The sequence below is a fragment of the Talpa occidentalis genome, unplaced genomic scaffold (genome assembly GCF_014898055.3).
Source record: "Talpa occidentalis isolate TD23 unplaced genomic scaffold, MPIMG_talOcc4v2.1 talOcc4.12, whole genome shotgun sequence".
Classification (NCBI taxonomy): domain Eukaryota; kingdom Metazoa; phylum Chordata; class Mammalia; order Eulipotyphla; family Talpidae; genus Talpa; species Talpa occidentalis.
The window spans coordinates 33,004,113-33,025,527 of NW_023601212.1; the positions used below are offsets into that span (position 1 = coordinate 33,004,113).

The following is a 21,415-nucleotide window of genomic DNA, read 5'->3' on the forward strand; positions in this document are numbered from 1 at the left end:
CATATTATCCAGCAATTCCACTCCTAGGTATTTACCCAAAGGACACAGAAACATCAATTCCAAAGGGCCCCTGCACCCCTATGTTTATAGCAGCACTATTTACAATAGCTAAGCTGTGGAAACAACCCAAATGCCCAAAAATAGATGACTGGATCAAGAAGATGTGGTACATATACACCATGGAATATTACTCAGCAATCAAAAAAGATAAACACATGCAATTTGCAGCAACATGGATGGAGCTGGAAGGGATCATGCTCAGCGAAATAAGCCAGAAAGAAAAAGAAAAATACCGGATGGTCTCACTCATAGCAGGAATCTAGAAAACCTAAATAAGGGACCAGGAAAAAGAATAATTATAAGAAAGAAAAAATCAAAATCAACAAACAATTATAAACCAGAGACACACTATGGGGGGTGGGGTGGGGAAAGGAGGGATTGGGGTCTAAATAAGGGGGGTGCAATTGTATGGGGAATAAAAAAATAAAATAAAACTAACTAACTAAATAAATGCTCCTGCTCTCATGCTCTTTCTCAGGTTTCCCTTTTCTCATTTCCTGTGTAAACAATCCTGTTGTTGCTTCTTCCCATAGGTCTGCTTTGGGCTCATGTCCTATATTAACTGTCACGGCACCCAGCCACCTCAGCAGTGGGAGCCGGCAGGACAGTGGTGTCCTCTCCCTCTGCTGCTCCCCCACAAGTCGGTTGTGGCAGTTGCTCCTCAGAGCCCTTTTATGTAACAATGTACTTCCTGGATCGTCGAATGGGCCAATCAGGTGTAAACTATGAGCTGATTGGTGCTAAATGGTCCAATCAGACTTGTGGGCAAAAGAAGATATAAGCCAGGGTTGGAGGGAGCTAGAGGCCCCAGAAGGAAAGGAGATGAAGCCCCAGCCCTGAGAGATGAGGACGGGAGGTCCCCGAAGAAGAGACGACGCCAGCCCCTGAAGGAAGAAGAAAGAAGGGGAAGACAGTTCCAGCCTCCGAAGAAAGAGGAAAAGATGCATCCAGCAGCCGCCCTCTGAGGAGGGAGAGAAGCCGAGGGACTCTGTCATGGACTGGGCCTCGGGCCTGCCTCTGACGTTGCCTGACAGGAGCACCAAAGGCCCTGGGCCTGGTGCCTCAAAGAGCTGTTTGTTGTTGGGATGACCCAGAAACTCACAGAGAGCTGTTAACTCTGGGTGTCTCTATCACCGCCTCTGCAGGACCAGCAGTGCCCATCACTACTGGCCGGTGCTGCCCTGCATTCCTGGTGACCGGTGGCAACCATCAGTGACACTATGTGGGTGAGGTAAGAGCCACTTGTGGGTACAGTGAGCTCTTTGTTTCCCGTTTGTAAAATAAACCCCGCGATTTTTCCTGGAGTCTGAGGTCTCTTGCAATTGTGCATGTGGGTGAGAACCCACAGGAAGTGACCTGTCCTCTTATCAGGCACTGTCCTTTGTTCAGCTATAGCTCAACAGGCCCCTCTAGTGTGGGTATTGTATTGCTATAGCCCTTGGTTTTGGTTTTTGGCCTTTTCGGACTTTTTGGTGGCTCTCTTGTCTCAGAGCCTGGGCAGGTTTAAGTGGCCGTTTGGATACTTCCATCCGCCCTCCTGCCCTGTGGCCTCTTTTGTGGCCCTGTCCACCTCTGTTTCATCCCACTTCATTCTCCTTCTCAGGTTTCCCTTTTCTCATTCCCTGTGTAAACAAATCCTGTTACTGTTTCTTCCCATGGGTCTACTTTTGGCTCATGTTCTACATTTATAAGTACCTGAGTGTGGACCCATCAACTTAGGCCAACCATGGGTTTACTCCATTTTTTTTAAAGATTTATTTATGCATACCAGAGCTGGGCTATAGGCCAGAGGTATGGGGGGTGAGAGGATTCACCAGAGACAGTGGGGAGCAGAACAGGCAGAGTGACTGAAGTACACTGCTGAGGGGAGCAGTGGGCGAGACAGGAAAGGTCTGCTGTGCCATGTGGGTAGCTCCCTGGCCAGCCAGGGATAGAAATCATGCTGCAGAGGTTGTGCACAGCTTCATAGGTTGCGTTTTAACCCCTCGTGCCACCAGGGAGGCCCAGGTTTGCTCTATTTTATAACTAGAAAGAGAATATAAGAATCATTGATAAAGAGAACATAAAAAGCCATGAGTTGCTAGGGATGAGGGGAGAATTTTGGAAAAAGCTGGTCATGTTTTGTGAATTTCTTCTCCCCTCCCCAAGGATCCCTGTCCTTCATCTCAAGTCCAGGGAAAGAGTTTCAGCAGAAGCACCCACAGAGTTCGAGAAGCACACCCTGTAGTTGGGGGCTTTGTTTAACGCACCTGAGAAATGTGAGGTAGTTCTAATGAGGTAGTTCCTTGCAGTTCTAATGAGCAAAGGAGAGGTTGCTGATGTGTTGGGATTAATCTGCATCTCTCTAGATAATTGGGGCAAAGGATGAAGTGTTTTCTGTGGACCAGAAGAAAATCAAGCCCATGAGAGAGTCAACACATAACTATCTTAGATTCCATCCAAGAGGATTCTGGATGAGCACCACAAGAGGATTCTGGATGCCCGTGGACTGCAGAGGGAGTAGCAAACAACCAGAGGCCTACACATGCATCCACCCCTCACAAGGGACTTGTACACAGAGCTTCCTAGTGGTGTAGGATTTATGAAGAGCCCACAGAATCTACAAAAGTGCCCAGGATAGAGAGCTGGTCTAGAACTACCACCTTTTAGTAAACCACCAAAATGACCACCACAGAGAGAAAGAGGACAGGCACCTGCTGTATGTTCTCCAGCCCTTTCAGAAAACATGGAGTCATGGGCCTCCCCCGTGGCGCAGCGGTTGAGCACTGGGTTGCGAAGTTGCCCGCAGCCTCTGCAGCGCCAGTTTGATCCCCGGCCGCCGGGAGAGGGTCCCACATGGCGCGCAGACCTCTCCTGCTGCCCACTGCTCCCCTCAGCAATGTACTTCGTCACTCTCTGCTCTGGCTCTGGTGAATTCTCTTACCCTCCCACGCCTCTGACTGTACCCAGTGCTTAAATAAATAAATCTTTAAAAAAAAAAAGAAAACATGGAGTCATTTCTTGATCACATACATGTGAATCTACAAGGAAGTTGATATTGTTGACATCAAGGAGTGGGCACTGGTTGAAAAGGGATGCCCCACCCATGTTACCATGGCAAAACTGGAAGAGTCTATAATGTTACCCAACATGCAGTTGGCATTGTTGTAAACAGACAGGTAAAGGGCAACAATCTTGCTGAGAGTATTAATGCTCATATTGAGCATATGAAGTACTCTAAGAGCAGAGAGAGCTTCCTGAAACGTGTGAAGGAAAATGATCAGGAAAAAAAGGAAGCCAAAGAGAAAAGTACTTGGGATCAGCTTAAGCGCCAGCCTGCCCTGCCCAGGGATACACACTTTATGAGAACCCATGGGAAAGAGCCTGAGCTGCTGGAACCTGTTCCCTGTGAAGTCATGGCATGATAGGTGTGGGAAAAATAAGACTTCTGGACTATAAAGAGAAAAAGCTGGTTTAAGACCTCAGGCATGATGGGCATGGGCATGATGAGACCAAGGGCATGATGCCTCATCACCACATCCATTGCCAGTTAGCTGTGAATTTTTCTGCCTCCCTTTCCTCTTCCTTTTCCCTGCATTCAGACGCTAGAATAGCCAAAATCCATTGTTGGCAAGATGAGGAAGAAGGAGAAACACTATGTGGGGATAGAGGCCAGAAGCTGCCTTTCACTTCTTCCCCAACTACAGAGCAGGGTTTGGGGCAGAAGCCATAACTTTGAGTTGTGGGATTATAGATTTTTATTATTGAATTGTGTATTGTATGACCTGAAGTGATAAAAAGGCCTTTTCACTACTTAAGAATGACCTGAAAAGTCTGAGCACTGACTGAGTTTTTATCTGGAGGCGAGGGAAAAATTGGTGCCTCTGAGTGAATTTAAAGGGACCCAGGAAAGCAAAAATAACTTCTCTCAGTCCTTGTATTCTTTATGTACATCACACTGTGAGGCAGCTTTTGCTACTTCTTCTACCTATAAGCTGTGCCTACAAAGGTCACCTCATCTCATTTCACACAGTCATTCAGGTAACAAGCATTGGTTGGCTTGAGCTATCAGCGTCCTGTCATTGAAGTGTAATAGGTCCCCAGTCCTTTCAAACAAATTCAGGTCACACAATCCCAGATTCCTATCCTTGAATGTCAGTTGCCTATAATCCCTTTGGGCACAGGTAAACAACAGAAACCACTCCAGCTATTTTAAGCAGAAAATGATTTTCCACATGAATGCTGGGTTAACATGAGTGCTGAGAGGGCTGGAGGAGGAGGCTCCAGGCAGGATCTCTAGGACTAGCCCAGCTACAGGAGAGCGGCCATCTCTGTTCCACTCAGGATGAGTAGAGTGAGGAAGCACATATACCACCGCCTCCAGGAACACACCTTCTGAGCTTCAGAATCAGGACGCTGCCACTGCAACTATTTGGCTCCAGAACCAAGTCATACTGGCTATTGCCACACCAGCAAAACATGTCTACTCACTCTCCACTCACTCTCCTACTCACTCTCCACTGAACTCAAATCTGAATTCATATCTTACATGCATGCACCTGATGAACAAAACTTAAGTCTTAGCTCCAATCGATCCATCGCCTGCCCTCTCTCCCTTCCTTCCTTCCTTCCTTTTTTTTTCATCGTTTGAAGACAACGCAAAAATGTCTTCAAAACTCTGATCAAAAAATTGATTTCCAACCACACTATTAAATAAATTTGAGAATAAAATAAAGACACTTTTTTTAAAAAAGATGATTTATTTATACAAGCACTGGGTACAGTCAGAAGCAGGGAGGGTGAGAGAATTCACCAGAGCCAGAGCGGGGAACAGAACAGGCAGACTGAAGAAATACACTGCTGAGGGGAGCAGCAGACGCCACAGGAGAGGTCTGCATGCCATGCTGGCAGCCGGGGATCGAACCAGCGCTGCAGAGGCTTTGCCCAGCGCTCAACAGCTGTGCCACCAGGGGAGGCCCTAAAATACACTTTTAGGTACAAAAGTTGTCCCCCAAATTCCTCGCTATTCATTCCTTTTGGGGGAAACTGTTGGAGAATGTACCCACCAGAGTACCAAAAAGTATATTAAAAAAAAGAAAGAGGTACAGTGTGGCAGATACAGTAAACTGGCTCACTAAGTAACTATGCTAACATACATCCAGTGTGTGTCTCTCAGAGGCTGGAAATCTCAAAATGACATTGACCTGACTCTCTTGGAGCTTTTATTTGTGTCTATCTTTATAAAACTGTAATAACAATGTGGCTTTGTCTTTCACAATGGGTGCTTTCATTATGAATACACTTACTTTTCAGTTGTAGGATTTTGTTTGTTTTTCTTTGAGAATTTTATTTTATCTTTTTTGTCCTTTTTTTTGGTCTTTTTCCAGAAAAGTCTAAAAGTGGGATGTAAGATCTTTTGGGTAAATCCTTTTTTCTTATTGCTTATTTACCATTTTCTACGCCATTGTATTTGGTGACAGTGATTTCTTCAACTTTATCTTTACATTGTTTTTTTAAAAAGATTGATTGATTGATTGAAAAACTAGGGTGTAAGCCAGAGGTGTGTGTGGGGTGTGTATGTGAGAGAATTCATCAGATACAGAGTGGGGACCAGAACAGGTGGATTTATTAAAATACACTGCCAAAGAGCAGCAGTGGGCAAGACAGAAGAGGTCTGATGTACATATGCGGGCTAGCTCCCTGGCTGGGGATCAAAGTCAGGCCGGGGCAGTAATAACGTTGAGACTAATCTCTAGGCCACCAGGGAGGCTCCTTTCAGTTGCTCTGTTGAATTAACTTTTTATGTTATCATAGTTGAATTCTAGGAAGTTTTTGTTGTTGCTCTGATTTTTTTCTTTTACACTGTTCTTGTTTCACGGATACATTATTAGATTATCTTTCTGATGATATTAACTTTACTTTTAAAGTTTTATTTTGCTTCTTGCTTAGTCTATGTTTCCTCTGAGTCACTTTATTCTCTTTGGTGGTCTGGTTTGGCTTTTGACTTTCCACACTGAAATTTCAGCTTCCTCATTTCTGCTTATTGTTACCACTTGTTCACTTTTATCTTCCAAAATTTACATGACACCTTGTCTGCTATTGTTTTCTTTTTTGTGAATCTGTTTATTATATCACTTGCTGAGATTTCGAAGTGGAACAAGGATAAACATATGTGTTCAATACACTATTTTTTTTAAAGATTTATTTATTGATTGATACAAGCACTGGGTACAGTCAGAAGTGTCGGAGGGTGAGAGAATTCACCAGAGCCAGAGCAGGGAGCAGAACAGGCAGAAGGACCAAAGTACACTGCTGAGAGGAGCACCGGGCGGCAGGAGAGGTCTGCGCGCCATGTGGGACCCTCCTCTGGTGGCCGGGCAGCAGCCGGGGATCGAACCAGCGCTGCAGAGGCTGTGGGCAGCCTCGCAACCCAGTGCTCAACTGCTGCGCCACCGGGGAGGCCCGATACACTATGTTTTAAAATGATCTTTTTTTGCTGTGTGAGGGTCAAGTAAGGTGCTTTGCCTAAGGACCAAACACTAGCCATGGAAAAGCCAAGCTATCACTTAATTCTTCTGATTCAAGCCTTAGCTATTACCAATTTCAGCTTTCCCATTCCTTGCCTCCTATCACTAGCACTTATAACCATCTGATAATCTTTCTATGTTTTTATTAACTTAATTATTCACGTCCCAACTCCATTTCCCATACTGTATATATGCAACATAAGAACAGTACTTAGCATATAGTAAGCACTCAGTATTTAATTATTGGATAAATTAATGAAAAGGTTCATAATTATTCTCCTCTTTTGGAGTTATATAGTTTCTGATTTTGAAGAAAGGAGACATTTCTTTCTCTGTCTGTATGAGTAAGTGAAAACTATGTATTTTAGAACTTCCCCCAAAGGCTAGGAAAATCATACTTTATTAAGTTGGTGTTTTCCCCTAAATCTTCAGAATATGCTGACTACAATGCTTAACAATGCTTTTATTTTGTTAATACTAGACAAAAAATTCAGACTTCAGTGCTTTTGACTAAAAAGCACAGGAAGATAGTATAGCAAGTAATCATATTTTACTTCTAGTCCAACTTCTAATTGACCTGCTATTTCTTGGTAAGCTAATAAACCAAAAAGAGAGTCTTTTCAGATTACTAATGATCTCTTTTTTATGTCATAAATTATTGTTAAAGTTTTATTCTGAGAAATACCAGACTACGATAGGGTTCTGAAATGGTTTCCCAAAAGGTGATATAGACTAAGAATCTGTCCCATTGGATTATTTTTAGCCTCCAACTATTTGAGAATGCATCAAGTTTCCTAAAACAATGAAGGAGGTGATATGTTTTCCTTCTGCTATTGCAACCTGGACACACATGGAGGCAGTACTGTTTAATGGACAGAGTAGAAGGTTGGGAGCCAGACTGGGATTCACACCAAGGGATCTGTTGTTTACTGTTGTGATGATGCTCAGTGCTCAATTTTTTGATCAGAGTTTTGAAGACATTTTTGCGTTGTCTTCAAACGATGAAAAAAAAGGAAGGAAGGAAGAAAGGAGGGAGGGCGGGCAGGCGATGGATCGATTGGAGCTAAGACTTAAGTTTTGTTCATCAGGTGCATGCATGTAAGATATAGATTCAGATTTGAGTTCAGTGGAAAGTGAGTAGGAGAGTGAGTGGAGAGTGAGTAGACATGTTTTGCTGGTGTGGCGATAGCCAGAATGACTTGGTTCTGGAGCCAAATAGTTGCAGTGGCAGTTATTAAGTTATTAAGTGCATACCCTTGCATATGTATATTATTGTATATTAAGTGCACACCCTTCCATATATAAAAAATGCTTTTTTTAATTAATAAAAGAATACTGTACATTTGGAAAGACTAAATAAGTTGGATATTAGTAGATATCGAGAAATCACTTCCAAGTGACAGACACATATCTTTTCACTATCTTGCTATATACATCTCCATGTGGATGTTTTAGAGGTGTTCCAAATACAAAAAGCCCAATGTAAAATTCTTAATTTTCCATTTCAGACTTACTCCTCTTTTTAGATTCTTTGAGAGGAATAAACCATCATAAACCAAGGCATGCAGTTGCCTTAGGCAGAAGCGAGCCTAACTGCCTCCATACAGCTAATTAGTACTACTCACTAGTATCTTAACACCCCCCACCCCTCGCCCCCCACTCCCTGCATCCTTAGTTCAGGTTCTCATTATCTTTTGCTTGGTGACTATCACAATGTCTCCTAATTAACGTTTCTGTCCCCTCCACTCCCAGCCATCACATACATTCAGGACAGAATGATCGTGACATTCCAGTGCTTCTGCCATTTCAACTCTTCAGGAGGTATCAAGCTCTTTACGAGACAGATCCCTGCTGACCTCTCTGACTTCTTTTGCTACATGTCCATGTGCCCTCTATATCAGCCACACCTTGTGTTTGCAGTTCCTCTTCTTTTCCCATGTAAACATCTTGTCTGACTACCAAACTCCTACTTTCTAAGAAGCTGCCTTTGTCACTTTCTCAGTAAAGTCATTCTTGATCCCTTTTTAACCTCTTGGTGTTGTCTTCTTTCTACTTTCATGGCACTTTTTGTTCAACTTTTTCTAGATGTTGCATACATCTATTGCTAAGAGTCCAGAATCTAGAGTCAGTAAATCTGGATTTGGATTAATCACTTGTTGTGTAACTTCAGGCAATTAATATAACCTCTCTAGGTCTCAGTTTCTTGTTCTATAAAATGGGAATAAAAATAGATGCCTACTAAGTACTTAAAAACAATAACTATTGTTATTACATCAGTATTTTACTTTATTAGTGATTTATGTCTGGTTCCCTCTGCTGCCCATGAGCATCTGAAGTTAGAACTTCCTTAATTATTCAACAACACTAACTAAGCATTTTTATGTGCATATATATAGCCACACAGATAATCCTCCCAATGTTTTCTCTGGGGCTCAATTTGCCTGACTCACAAATCCATATTATTTTACCAGTTGGCCTCTTGGTTTTAAGATCAAACTTAAAATTCTCCCAGTAATTCAGTGGCTCCCCAAAACATATCAACAATAGTCTATGCTTATACAAGGTCATTATGTCCTTTATTTCTTTACTTTATTACTAAACATAAGGCAGAAATAGGATCAATTCAGTTAGAATTAGAGACCTACATCTGAGTAGGTTTGAGGCTTTTTTAAAATAAAGTGTTAGTGAATAATTAGGGCTTAACCATAAATTTCAATATATTTGGATTTGTCCAGGCGACAAAATGATTCTAAAATGATGACATACATTATTAATTCAATTAACTTGGTCTATTAAAAACACCTCCAGGGCCTCCCTGGTGGCGCAAGGGGTGAAGACACAGCTTATGAAGCTAACCACAGCCTCTGCAGCACAAGTTCAATCCCCGGCCAGGGAGAAACCCACATGGTGCAGTAGACCTCTCCTGACTCGCCTGCTGCTCCCCTCACCAGTGTACTTCAGTCAATCTGCCTGTTCTGTTCCCTACTCTGTCTCTGGTGAATCCTCTCACCCCCGGCATCTCTGGCCTGTACCCCAGCTCTTGTATGCATAAATAAATAAATCTTTAAAAAAATAAAAACACCTCCAATTTGTTTTTTTTTTTTTTTTATAAATTTTATTGTTATATTCCCCATACAATTGCAGCCCCCCCATTCTGACCCCAATCCCTCCCCTCCCGCCCCCGCCCCCTAAAATTGTCTCTGGTTCATAGTTTTTTGTTGATTTTGATTTTCACTTTCTTATAGTTATTCATTTTCCTGGTCCCTTATTTAAGTTTTCTAGATTCCTGCTATGAGTGAGACCATCCGGTATTTTTCTTTTTCTTTTTGGCTTATTTCGCTGAGCATGATCCCTTCCAGCGCCATCCATGTTGCTGCAAATTGCATGTGTTTATCTTTTTTGAATGCTGAGTAATATTCCATGGTGTCTATGTACCACATCTTCTTGATCCAGTCATCTATTTTTGGGCATTTGGGTTGTTTCCAAAGCTTAGCTATTGTAAACAGTGCTGCTATAAACATAGGGGTGCAGGTGTTCTTTGGAATTGATGTTTCTGTGTCCTTTGGGTAAATACCTAGGAGTGGAATTGCTGGATCATATGGAAGCTCTATCTTCAGTAGGTCCAGAAATCTCCACACAGCTCTCCACAGTGGTTGGACCAGTTTGCACTCCCACCAACAGTGCAGAAGAGTTCCTTTTTCTCCACACCCTCGCCAGCATTTGTTGTTGCTAGTTTTTTTAATATGTGCCATTCTCACTGGTGTAAGATGGTATCTCATGGTAGTTTTGATTTGCATTTCCCTGATGGCAAGTGATGTTGAACCTTTTTTCATATGCCTGTTGGCCATTTGCATTTCCTCTTCAGAGAAGTTTCTTTTTAGCTCTTGTGCCCATTTTTTGACTGGATTATTTTCTTTGTTGTTGCTGAGTCTCATCAGCTCTTTGCAGATTTTTGTGATCAGTCCTTTATCATTAGTGTTGGGTGCAAAAATGTTCTCCCAGTTGGTGGGGTTTCTCTTTGTTTTTGTTATTGTCTCTTTTGCTGTGCAGAAGCTCTTAATTTGATGTAGTCCCAGCTGTTTATCTTTGCCTTCACTATCACTGCTTTGGGTGATGTGTCTGTAAAGATGTCTTTGATGTGCAGATCACGTAGTGTTTCGCCTATATTTCCTTCTATATATTTTATGGTTTCAGGTCTTATGTCTAGTTCTTTAATCCATTTTGAGTTGATTTTTGTGTATGGTGTGAGGTAGTGGTCAAGCTTCATTCTTTTGCATGTAGCGACCCAGTTTTCCCAGCACCATTTATTGAACAAACTTTCTTTGCTCCAATGCATAGTCTTTGCTCCTTTGTCAAAGATTAGTTGACCATAAATCTGTGGATTTATTTCTGGATTTTCTATTCTATTCCATTGGTCTGTATGTCTGTTCTTGTTCCAATACCATGCAGTTTTGATGATTATGGCTTTGTAGTATAGTTTGAAGTCTGGGAGTGTAATGCCTCCATTCCCTTCTCTTTTTTTCAGGAGAGCTTTGGCTATTCGGGGTTTTTTGTGATTCCATATGAATTTCATCAATAATTGTTCTATTTCTTTGAAGAATGACATTGAAATTTTGATTGGAATAGCATTGAATCTGTATATTGCTTTTGGAAGGATGGCCATTTTAATAATGTTTATTCTTCCAATCCACGAGCAGGGGATGTCTCTCCATTTCTTTGTGTCTTCTTCTATTTCTTTTAACAGTGTTTTATAGTTTTCTTTGTATAGGTCCTTTATCTCTTTTGTTAGATTTATTCCCAAATATTTGATTTTTTTTGTTTCAATAACAAAAGGGATGGTTTTTTTTATTTCTTCTTCTTCAGATTTATTGTTTGTGTATAGGAAGGCTACTGACTTTTCCATGTTGATTTTGTATCCTGCCACTTTACTGAACTGATTGATGAGTTGAATTAGCTTTTCTGTGGAGTTTTTGGGGTTCTCTATGTATAATATCATATCGTCTGCAAATAGTGATAGTTTGACTTCTTCTTTTCCTATTTGGATTCCTTGGATGTCTTTCTCTTGTCTTATTGCCCTGGCTAGGACTTCCAGTATTATATTGAAAAGCAGTGGTGAGAGTGGACATCCTTGTCTTGTTCCAGATCTTAATGGAATTGCTTTCAGCTTTTCACCATTGAGAATGATGCTGGCTGTTGGCTTGTCATAGATGGCCTTTATGATGTTGAGGTATGTTCCTTGTATCCCAAGAATTTCAAGGGATTTTATCATGAATGGGTGTTGCACTTTGTCGAAAGCTTTCTCAGCATCTATTGATATTATCATATGGTTTTTATATTTCTTTTTGTTGATGTGTTGGATAACGTTGATTGATTTTCGGATGTTAAACCATCCTTGTGCCCCTGGAATGAATCCTACTTGGTCGTGGTGAATTATCTTATGGATACATTGTTGGATTCTGATGGCTAAAATTTTATTGAGGATTTTTGCATCAGTGTTCATTAGGGAGATTGGCCTGTAGTTTTCCTTTTTAGTGTTGTCCTTGTTCGGTTTTGGTATTAGTGTAATGTTGGCTTCATAGAACGTGTTTGGTATTGTCCCTTCCTTCTCAATTTTTTGGAAGAGTTTGTGAAGGATAGGCACTAATTCGTCTCTGAATGTTTGGTAGAATTCATTTGTAAATCCATCAGGTCCTGGGCTTTTGTTTTTGGGGAGGTTTTTGATTACCATTTCAATTTCGCTAATTGTAATTGGTCTGTTTAGGTGTTCTATTTCTTCTTTATCTAGCTTTGGGTGATTGTAGAGTTGTAGGAATTTGTCCATCTCCTCTAGATTATTAAACTTATTTCCATATAACTGTTCATAGTAGTTACTGATTATTCTTTTGATTTCTGCTGTGTCCGTTGTGATTTCTCCTCTTTCATTGATGATCCTGTTTATTTGTGCTTTCTCCCTTTTTTCCTTTGTGAGCCTGGCTAGGGGTTTGTCTATTTTATTGATTTTTTCAAAGAACCAGCTCTTGGTTTCATTGATCTTTTGGATTGTTTTTTTAGTTTCAATTTCATTTATTTCTGCTTTGGTTTTTATTATTTCTTTTCTTCTACTGGTTTTGGGGTTTTTTTGTTGTTCTTTTTCTAGATCTTTGAGCTTCGAGATTAGGTTGTTTCTTTGAGTTCTTTCTTGTTTCTTGATGTGAGCTTCTATTGCTATATATTTTCCTCTTATTACTGCTTTTGCTGCATCCCATACATTTAGGATATTGGTGTCCTCCTTGTCGTTCAATTCAAAAAATTTTTTAATTTCTTCTTTGATCTCCTCATTAGTCCAGTGGTCTTCCAGTAGTGTGGTTTTTAATCTCCATGAGGTAGGAAAGTTCCTTGCCTTCTTTTTATGGTTTAGTTCTAGTTTGATGCCTTCATGGTCAGAAAAGATGGTTGGTATGATTTCAATCTTGGTGTATCTGTTGATGTTTGTCTTGTGCCCCAGTATGTGATCGATCCTGGAGAATGATCCGTGTGCGCTTGAGAAAAATGTGTACTCCGTTTTTTTGGGGTTTAGTGTTCTATAGATGTCTGTTAAGCCCAATTGCTCTAGGTCCTTATTTAGAGCTTTGGTTTCTTTACTTATTTTTTGTCTTGTTGATCTATCCATTGTTGATAGTGAACACCTCCAATTTGAGTTGGACACCTAATGATTGATTTAGTTCCCATTATATAGATAGATGTCATTGTTATGGACAGTTTCACCTTAATTTTCCTAGAAATTCTGTATTTACTATCAACTCATTATTTGTATACAGATACTTTTATTAGCTTCACCACACTTACAGCAGCAATGTACATTTAATTGGAAAGCATCACAATGTTTATGTCTCTCAGTATGTTACGATTTCTATTGGCAGAATTCCTGAAAAGGGGTTAGGTATCATTCTTTCATTGTTATTATCCTTCAGTAAATATTCAGCATCGTATATCTTCTTGAATACTATTGAGAGATGAATTTTGAAAGATATACTTCAAAAGTAGTCATTACCAGCATTCATGTTATCCGTTCCCATTTCCTGTGTTGACCCCCATTAAATGTTTTGGTCTCCACAAATGGCCTCCCTTTCATTTTTCCATCCTCTGAGGGCATTTGCAGCTTAATTTTGGTTTTCTTTATGTACATTCTCAACCTCGGTTTAGTTTAGTTTCACTATTTCAGTTTCCACTTCTATGCAAAAGAAATTCACTCTCCAGAGTTATCTTTGTAGTGTACCTCTGACTGGCCCAGACATGACACCCTTGAAAGCTCAGCTTCTCCTTAAAGCGCCATCTCAAACTCAATCACTTTTCACAGTCGCCTCCTGATTTCTCTTTCCCTGCCAATAGTACCATTATTCTCAGTCACTCTCAAAGTCATCAGGTTTTCTTTCATCTCCTTCTCTTCCTAGTCAAGCAACTGAGTTCTATAGATTCTATGACAATACTCTTATTTTCATTCCTTCCTGTGTGCTCCTGTCACCAAGAATCAAGTTGTCCTGCAACTTGTGCACATGTTGGAAAATGTTCTGGGAACACTCCAACCTTCTGGTCTAGTGGGCAAGAGATCAAAGACTTGAAGTTGGTGATGCTGCTTCGTAAAAATTTACTGCTTGCAGAAAACCAGTATTTTCAATCCCTGCTCATGACCAGTGAACCAGAGGAGCGTGATAAAGAATTAAATAATGAACACCTACCCAGCCTTCAGATCTCCACCAAGCCTTTAGCAACCAAAGAAGTGATTAACCCCTCCCCACATCCGAGCATTTGCTTCCCTCTGGGAGTAAGCAGCATCATGAAATCTTTAGGTCAAAATAATTTAGGACCAGAAGCCCCATGAATATTTACAATTTTTGATGTCACTGCTCGCATCTGTGTAAATGAAACTCAACCTAGTGATTGTTGGAACAGATCTCACAGTAAAATCTGTTCAAGTGCTTCCAGGGTTGGAGTGAGGAATCTCCTCTCTCTGAAGATCTAATAAACTCTTTGTCTATCGTTGAGACTTTGATTCCAGTTAACACTCTAAATGTGGTGCTGCAATAATTACCTTCTAATGGCTCTTCCTGCATTCCCTATCTTTTCGTCCTCATTTATTTCTATAGCAGCCACCTTAGTACTTTACTACTCACAAATCTTTTACTGTCTCTAAAACGAAAACCAAGCCACTGGACTTAATATTTAAACTTTGGTTCCAACCTACCTTTCTGTCTTCATCGTCCTGTTCCTTAGGGAATCCTCTTCTTCCGTCGGGTTTTTTGTTTATTCTTGCACGGTTGCACATAATACTCCACTTTTGACCTCACTTCCAAATGCTTTCCTTGGCTTGTTCCCTCTCTCGGTTCTGCTCATAATGTAAACTTAGGCAGGGCGCCCGGGTGGCGGAGAATCTGTCTCTTGCTTCAACAGTGTTTGAACAGGAGGGACCCAGAGATGCCCCTGTTCCAGACTGTCAGTCAACCTTCTTCCACTTGCAGCCTGGAGAAATAGCCTCTACCTCCAGGACCAGCCAGCACCACCTTCTGGGCTTAGCTGCCTATTACCGGTCAACCCAGAGCTTCCAGAAGCATCAGAAGAATTCAATGGAGCCCGAGGCCCCGCCAACGGTCGGATCCCTCCGAGGCTTCGAGGCTTCGTGCGCCCGCACCCACCTCTCTGCGCAGCTAGTTCCACCGCGATCGCGTGGCTCTGGAGGGTGGGGCCTCTTCTCCAGCTAGTCGCAGGCCGGAAGCTTTAGGTAGAAAACCGGGTCGCAGAGCCTCTTTCCGCATGTGCTGCAGCCATCCAGAAGTGAGCCCATAAACCCTGAACCCTTGGGAAGCCACCGCGGCCCTGGCAGAAAACATGACCCAGCTGCACCTGGGTTCCTCAGCGCAGAGCCCCCTTCGTGCTGATCTAGAGAGCAGTTTCCTGAAGGCACAGGAGCAACTCATCTGTATCGGTGACCCCTCTTCCCGCCACCCCTCCCATCCCTGCAGGCTGGCAACCCTCAGGTCCAGCGGAGAGTAGGTGGACTAGGAGGTTCCAAAGCACAGAGGCCTTTGGTGGGGCCCTATGACTGCCCCTCGTGCCAAGACTTGTGCCTGAGCCTCCCTGCACCCATAGGGTGCTTTTTAGCCACCCTGGAGCCCTTGCCTCAGCTGTGGAGCAAATAGAAATAATAACGTATTTTGCAGAAAAATAAGTACATAAACGAAAAAGCTCAGGGAGTCTTTTTTCTTCTTCTTTCAGGAATTCACTGATAGAGCCGAGTGCCGTCTCGCCTTAATTCTGAACCCCTGTAGAATTTAAGAACTTCACTCTTATGCTTTACTCTGCAGTTAACTTTTACTGCACATACTTTATTTCTCCAATGGATTGTTAATTTTTGATGCCAAGGACATATGTACATATTAATACACATATTCCTGTGTTGAACTCAAGGACCGTCTGCCTGAAACCGATCACTGGGACCTGTGGTTTGTTAAAATGTATTTAGGGGAAGGTGTGACAACTATGTGAATTTGGGGCCTTGTGACTTGTGGAAAATCCACCCAAATTTAATGAATAGTTTATAGATCTTTTTTGTTTGTGCGTTTAAGGTTATTTTCTAGTAAATACGCTTCACAAGATAGTAAAGGCAATGATATTTGGCATACATGAGTTGGAAATTTAACTTTTTAAAATCTTATCAGATTAAATAAGGAAACAACTAAATCAAAGTAAGAAAATCAAATATATGAAGCCTTAGGATTTTCTCAGCTGATTTATCTTGACGAGTGTTTAAATTATTTAAGTGTTCTGAATTTATTTGATTTTAATTATTTATAACTACACACTGTAGTGCATTAGTAAATGTCTTGAAGAGTGTTTGGTAAAAGTAGGCAGCATCTCACTAACAATATCATTAAAACTCTGCCATTTAATTTTTGCTGACAAGTAGGTTGAGCCTATAAGAAACAGTAAGGAATTATAAGAATTATAATTATAAGAATTATAAGAAACAGTAGGGAACAGTGCTTAGGCAATTGATACAGGATGTCACTGTAGTTGCCTTTTCAATTCTTTGTGTGACTATGATTTTTCAATACTTTTCAAAACTGTCAGCAGTTCAATAAGATGTTTAGTTCATTCTTGAGCTTAAAATATCTTCATATGCACTCAATGCTATATGCCCACATTTCTCAAGTGCTTACCTACTTATTTTTCAAGAGTAGCACTTTTAAATGGTGATCCATTAAATTCTAAATGTAAACCCCTTTGTCCTTCTGCTTGGAAATTTTTCAAAAGCACTTCAGTATTTGAACAATAATGCAATGATCTGCAGTGTAGATTTTACATGAAATGACTCTGGGTTATGAACCTAACTTCCTCATGCATTTCCCCTGTTGGCTTGTTCAGTAAAGGTCCCTTACTTACTCCTTAATGAGAATGAGATTAGTATAAAGAGGCCTCCAGGAAGGGAGTCCCAAAGTTTGTTGACTTTGAGAACAAAACCAAAGAGAATCAACATACCTGCAAGAGTGTTCATTCTGAGAGGTGTTGCTTACCCACACTGTCATCACATTGTGATCCTACTCCTGGTATATTTATAACCCAGAAAGTTATAACCTTCAGCACTATCTAAGGTAGGGAGATATATCTCACACATTTAAATATTACAGTTTTGGGGTACAAAATAAATCACCCTGTACTCTCTGGGTTCTTCTTAGCCTGGGCAAGTAATCAAAACGGCATCAGATGGATTAGCAATGGAAAAACAATGAATTTAATAACATACATATGGTGAATTCACATGGCTGTAAATTCTAAAGAATAATGGAGCCAACGGGACAGCGGGGATATTTATTCTGGATTTTAGGATCTGGATCATCAAGGACAGAGAGGGGAAGAATTCTCATGACACCGAAAAAGGGAGTGACCTCATCTTTGCTCTGAGATTCTTAGAACATGATTACTGATAAACCTAGAATTAGATGAGAGCCTCAAACTATGTTTTACTAGGTCATAAAAGGGAGAACAACAATTACTTCTTCAATTAGGAAAAGGGCAAAACCTTAGGATATAATGTTTTTTTTTTTTTTTTTAAATAGGGAAAGGGCTAAAGACTTAGGTTAGAATAGAAGCTTTTCTGGCCTTCAGAAAAGATTTATTTATTTATAGAAGAACTGAGGTGCAGGGGGTGAGAGGATTCACCAGAGACAGACCGGGGGGCAGAACAGGCGGATCTACTGAAACACACTACTGAGGGGAGCAGCGGGCAAGATAGGAGAGGTCTGCTGTGCCATATGTGGGTCAGCATGTGGTGGGGGATTGAACTCAGGCTTTAGAGGTGATAGCACTGAGACTTAAGCCGTAGGCCACCAGGGAGACCCTGAACTGCATTCTTGTTTTGTTTTTTTTTTTAAAGATTTATTTATTTGGGCCTCCCTGGTGGCGCAGTGGTTGAGCGCTGGGTTGCAGGGCTGCCCGCAGCTTTTGCAGCGCCGGTTCGATCCTTGGCTGCCCCTTGGCCACTGCAGGGACCCTCAGAGGCACAGGAGGGTGAGAGAATTCACCAGAGCCAGAGCGGAGAGTAGAACAGGTAGACTGATGAGGTACACTGCTGAGGGGAGCAGCGGGCAGCAGGGGAGGTCTGCATGCCATGCAGGACCCTCCTCCGGTGGCCGAGGGGCAGCCGGGGATCGAACCGGCGCTACAGAAGCTGTGGGCAGCCCTGCAACCCAGCGCTCAACCACTGCGCCACCGGGGAGGCCCCGTGAACTGCATTCTTTAAGTAACCTACTGAGGCTCACAGAGTCATGATTGAACTTTAGTTCTCATACCATGGTGAAAAAAGGCCTCCTCTGGGCTAATTGAGAAAAGTCTATCTGACCATTTTGGAGGGACCAACCAGTTACTGTGCAACAGGACATAAAAAGAGTCTTTCTAGAATCTAGGGAATCCTGTGGGTGGTCTCTTCTGTGCCAAGCCAGTGATAATAATTACTGAAAAACTAAGCTGCCTGAAACAGTCCAGGATTCTCAGGAAATATACAGAAGCTTATACTCGCATAACATGGACTACTTGCCATATATTGTACTAAGCATTTAACATTTTCCAACTCATTTACTTCTCACAATAACCCTATGATATACTTTCATCATCTTTGTTTTATTTTTATTTATTTTTTAAAGATTTATTTATTTATGCATACAAGAACTGGGGTGTAGGCCAGAGATGTAGAGGTTGAAAGGATTCACTAGAGACAGAATGAGGAAAAGAACAGACAGACTAACTGAAATACACTGGTGAGGGGAGCAGCAGGAGAGACAGGAGAGGTCTGCTGCACCATGTGGGTAGCTCCCTACTGGGCCAGGGATCCAATTCATGTTGCAGATGCTGTGGATAGCTTCTTAGTGCTGTGCTTAACCCCTTGCGCCACCAGGGAGACCCCTTGTTTTTGTTTTCGAGATGAGCATATAGAGGTACAGAGAGATTAAATAAATTGACCAAGGCCGCAGAGTCAGTAAGTGGCAGAGCTGGGTTTCAAATCAGATAATCTACTCCAGAACCATGCTTTTTAACTACATTTGACTTGTTCTTAGTTTGGATCATCCATCAGGTAAGACCCAAATCACTTGCGATGCCAACTAAGGTCTTATGACCAATATCAGAAATGAGACCTGTAGAGGCGACTTAGATTTTTTTTTCCTTTCTGTGTAATGTATTATAGTAGGTCCCTCAGGTACAGTCTCTGATTTCAGCTGCCTTTATTATGATTGGTGCCCTTGGTAGAATTGGTGAACAGTTACTTTGTATACAGTGTCTCCCTTCAAGCATTTCTCTGTTTTCCTGCTCAGGGCTTTCTCAGCCCTCAGAAGTTAATGCCATGGGGACTTGGAGTTGTTGAATAAATACCACTTCCATCCTTCAGTGGTACAGCTCTGAGTTGCATTCAATCTGTTCCTCAGAGGATTCCCAGTGGGGTCAGCTCCAGTTGCCCACAGTGGTAACCAGCTAATAATGGGTGCTTTATTGTCTTTCCTCCTGTCCTGTCTCACTCAGCCAACTCTTTACATTGTGGGCTCACCTCCCAAATAAATGTGTACATTCAAGTCCTTGTCTTGGGTATAAAAATCTATATGCTTGAGCCAATTTCCTTCACTTTTACATTAAAGTTCTTTGGATGATTTTTTTTGTTTCTTTTTTTAAACTTTTTTTTTGTTGTTGTTTCAACTCCATACTTGCTTCCTTTTCATCATCCATTGCCTATTTCTAGCAGGAGTTGGCTGAACTTAGTAAAAAGGACTCAGGCAATGGTTTCTAGAAAAGAAGTGAAAGGAAATCTTTTGGGACTGTGGGCAGAAAAGAGTATGTAGTGGAAGTTGGCTGGAACTAAGGAATAATCCAAAAAATGCTCAATTCTTAGAATCTTCTCTCCTCCCATAGATAATATGATCATTTAGGGTTGTGTACAAGTCTCTTCTTCTTTACTAAGCTGTATGCAATTTGAGGTCAAGAACCAAGTTTTATTATTACATTCTTTCTGTCACCTAGGATGAGGCCCTCAACATAGTAGGTATTCCAGAGATATTTGCACAGGGAAGGAAGGAAAGATGGAAGAAAGGGTAAAAGTATCTTTTAAGTCTTGAAACTGCTGACCCTATTCAGAACAATGGTCTACACATAATCTGCCTACACCAATGACTGGTTAATTGATTTGCAATATGTCCTACAATAAAATACTGGTAATAATGTGAATTTCTCAAACAAAATTGCCATCTCAGCACACAGTATTATTGATCACTCTGCTTAAGGATAAATAATCCTGACATTTTTGTTTATGCTACCTTGTCTACTTTTGGCAATTCAAATTGAAGACAAGTTGACAGATTACTGGGCCTCCCTGGTGGCGCAAAGTGTTAATGTTATAGGGAAGCCCTGATACAAAACGGGGTGCCTGACTGTGGGTCCTTACCCGTGCGCTTAAAAGGACTTATCAATACTTTACCTCAGGCACACGCGAAAGGTTAATAAAAGGTTTATTTACAAGGAAGGGCAAATGAAGAAATGTATAGCTCAGGGAGAAAAATGGGAAACAAAGTTTTAAATGTGTCCTAACCGATCCGCCAATCAGGAATCCCAAATGGCACTCTGAGAGCTGGCCACGAGCCAGGAGCCATGAAGCCAGGAGGCGAGCGATAGCAAGCGAGAGACCCCAAAGCCCGTGTGTTTGGTTTTTATACTAAACCTGGCTGCTTAACTCCACCCTCAGGTCCCAGCCACCTTCCCTTTGGTGGTGACAGGATTTGTCTTTTCCAATGTCTTGATGACTTTGGTCTGGAGTGGGGGTGGAGTCCACAAAGCCTGTATGGGATTAGCTCAGAACATCCTTTCCCCCTAACATTAAGATGCAACCTATGAAGCTGTCCGCAGCCACTGAAGCACGAGTTCAATCCCTAGACAGGGAGGTGACCCACATGGTGCAGCAGACCTCTCCTGACTCGCCCCCTGCTCCCCTCAACAGTGTGTTTCAATCTGCCTGTTCTTCTCCCCACTCTATCTCTGGTGAATCCTCTCACCACCCACACCTCTGGCCTGTACCCCAGTTCTTGTATGCATAAATAAATAAATCTTTTAAAAAAAAAAAAGACTCGCAGAATACTTCTGAAAGGAAACGTAAGGAATCTTAGCTGGAACAACAAAGCTATTTTGTCTTTGCGAGGCTCGAGTAGAGAGCCAATAGATATTTTAATAGGATGCTACAAAGAGAGCTTTTAAAATAAGGATTTCTTCCCCAACCTTATTGAGATACAACTGACAAATGACATTGAGTAAGTTTAAAGTGTACTAGTGTGATAGTTTGCTAT

General features: G+C 41.6%; 1 protein-coding gene across 2 annotated transcripts in view; it reads left to right on the plus strand.

The window, feature by feature from the left end:
* Nucleotides 1–848: 848 nt before the first annotated feature.
* Nucleotides 849–21,415, plus strand: part of SLC35F2 (solute carrier family 35 member F2) — an 82,074-nt gene continuing 61,507 nt past the window's right edge. The window contains exon 1 of one of the 2 annotated variants that reach the window (XM_054693235.1): nt 849–1,291. In XM_054693235.1, the coding sequence (XP_054549210.1) occupies nt 1,281–1,291 (11 nt within the window). In that variant the 5' untranslated portion in view covers nt 849–1,280. Of the gene's footprint in view, nt 1,292–15,322; nt 15,375–21,415 lie in introns of those variants that run through there. The other variant, XM_037505686.2, reaches the window with a different exon arrangement.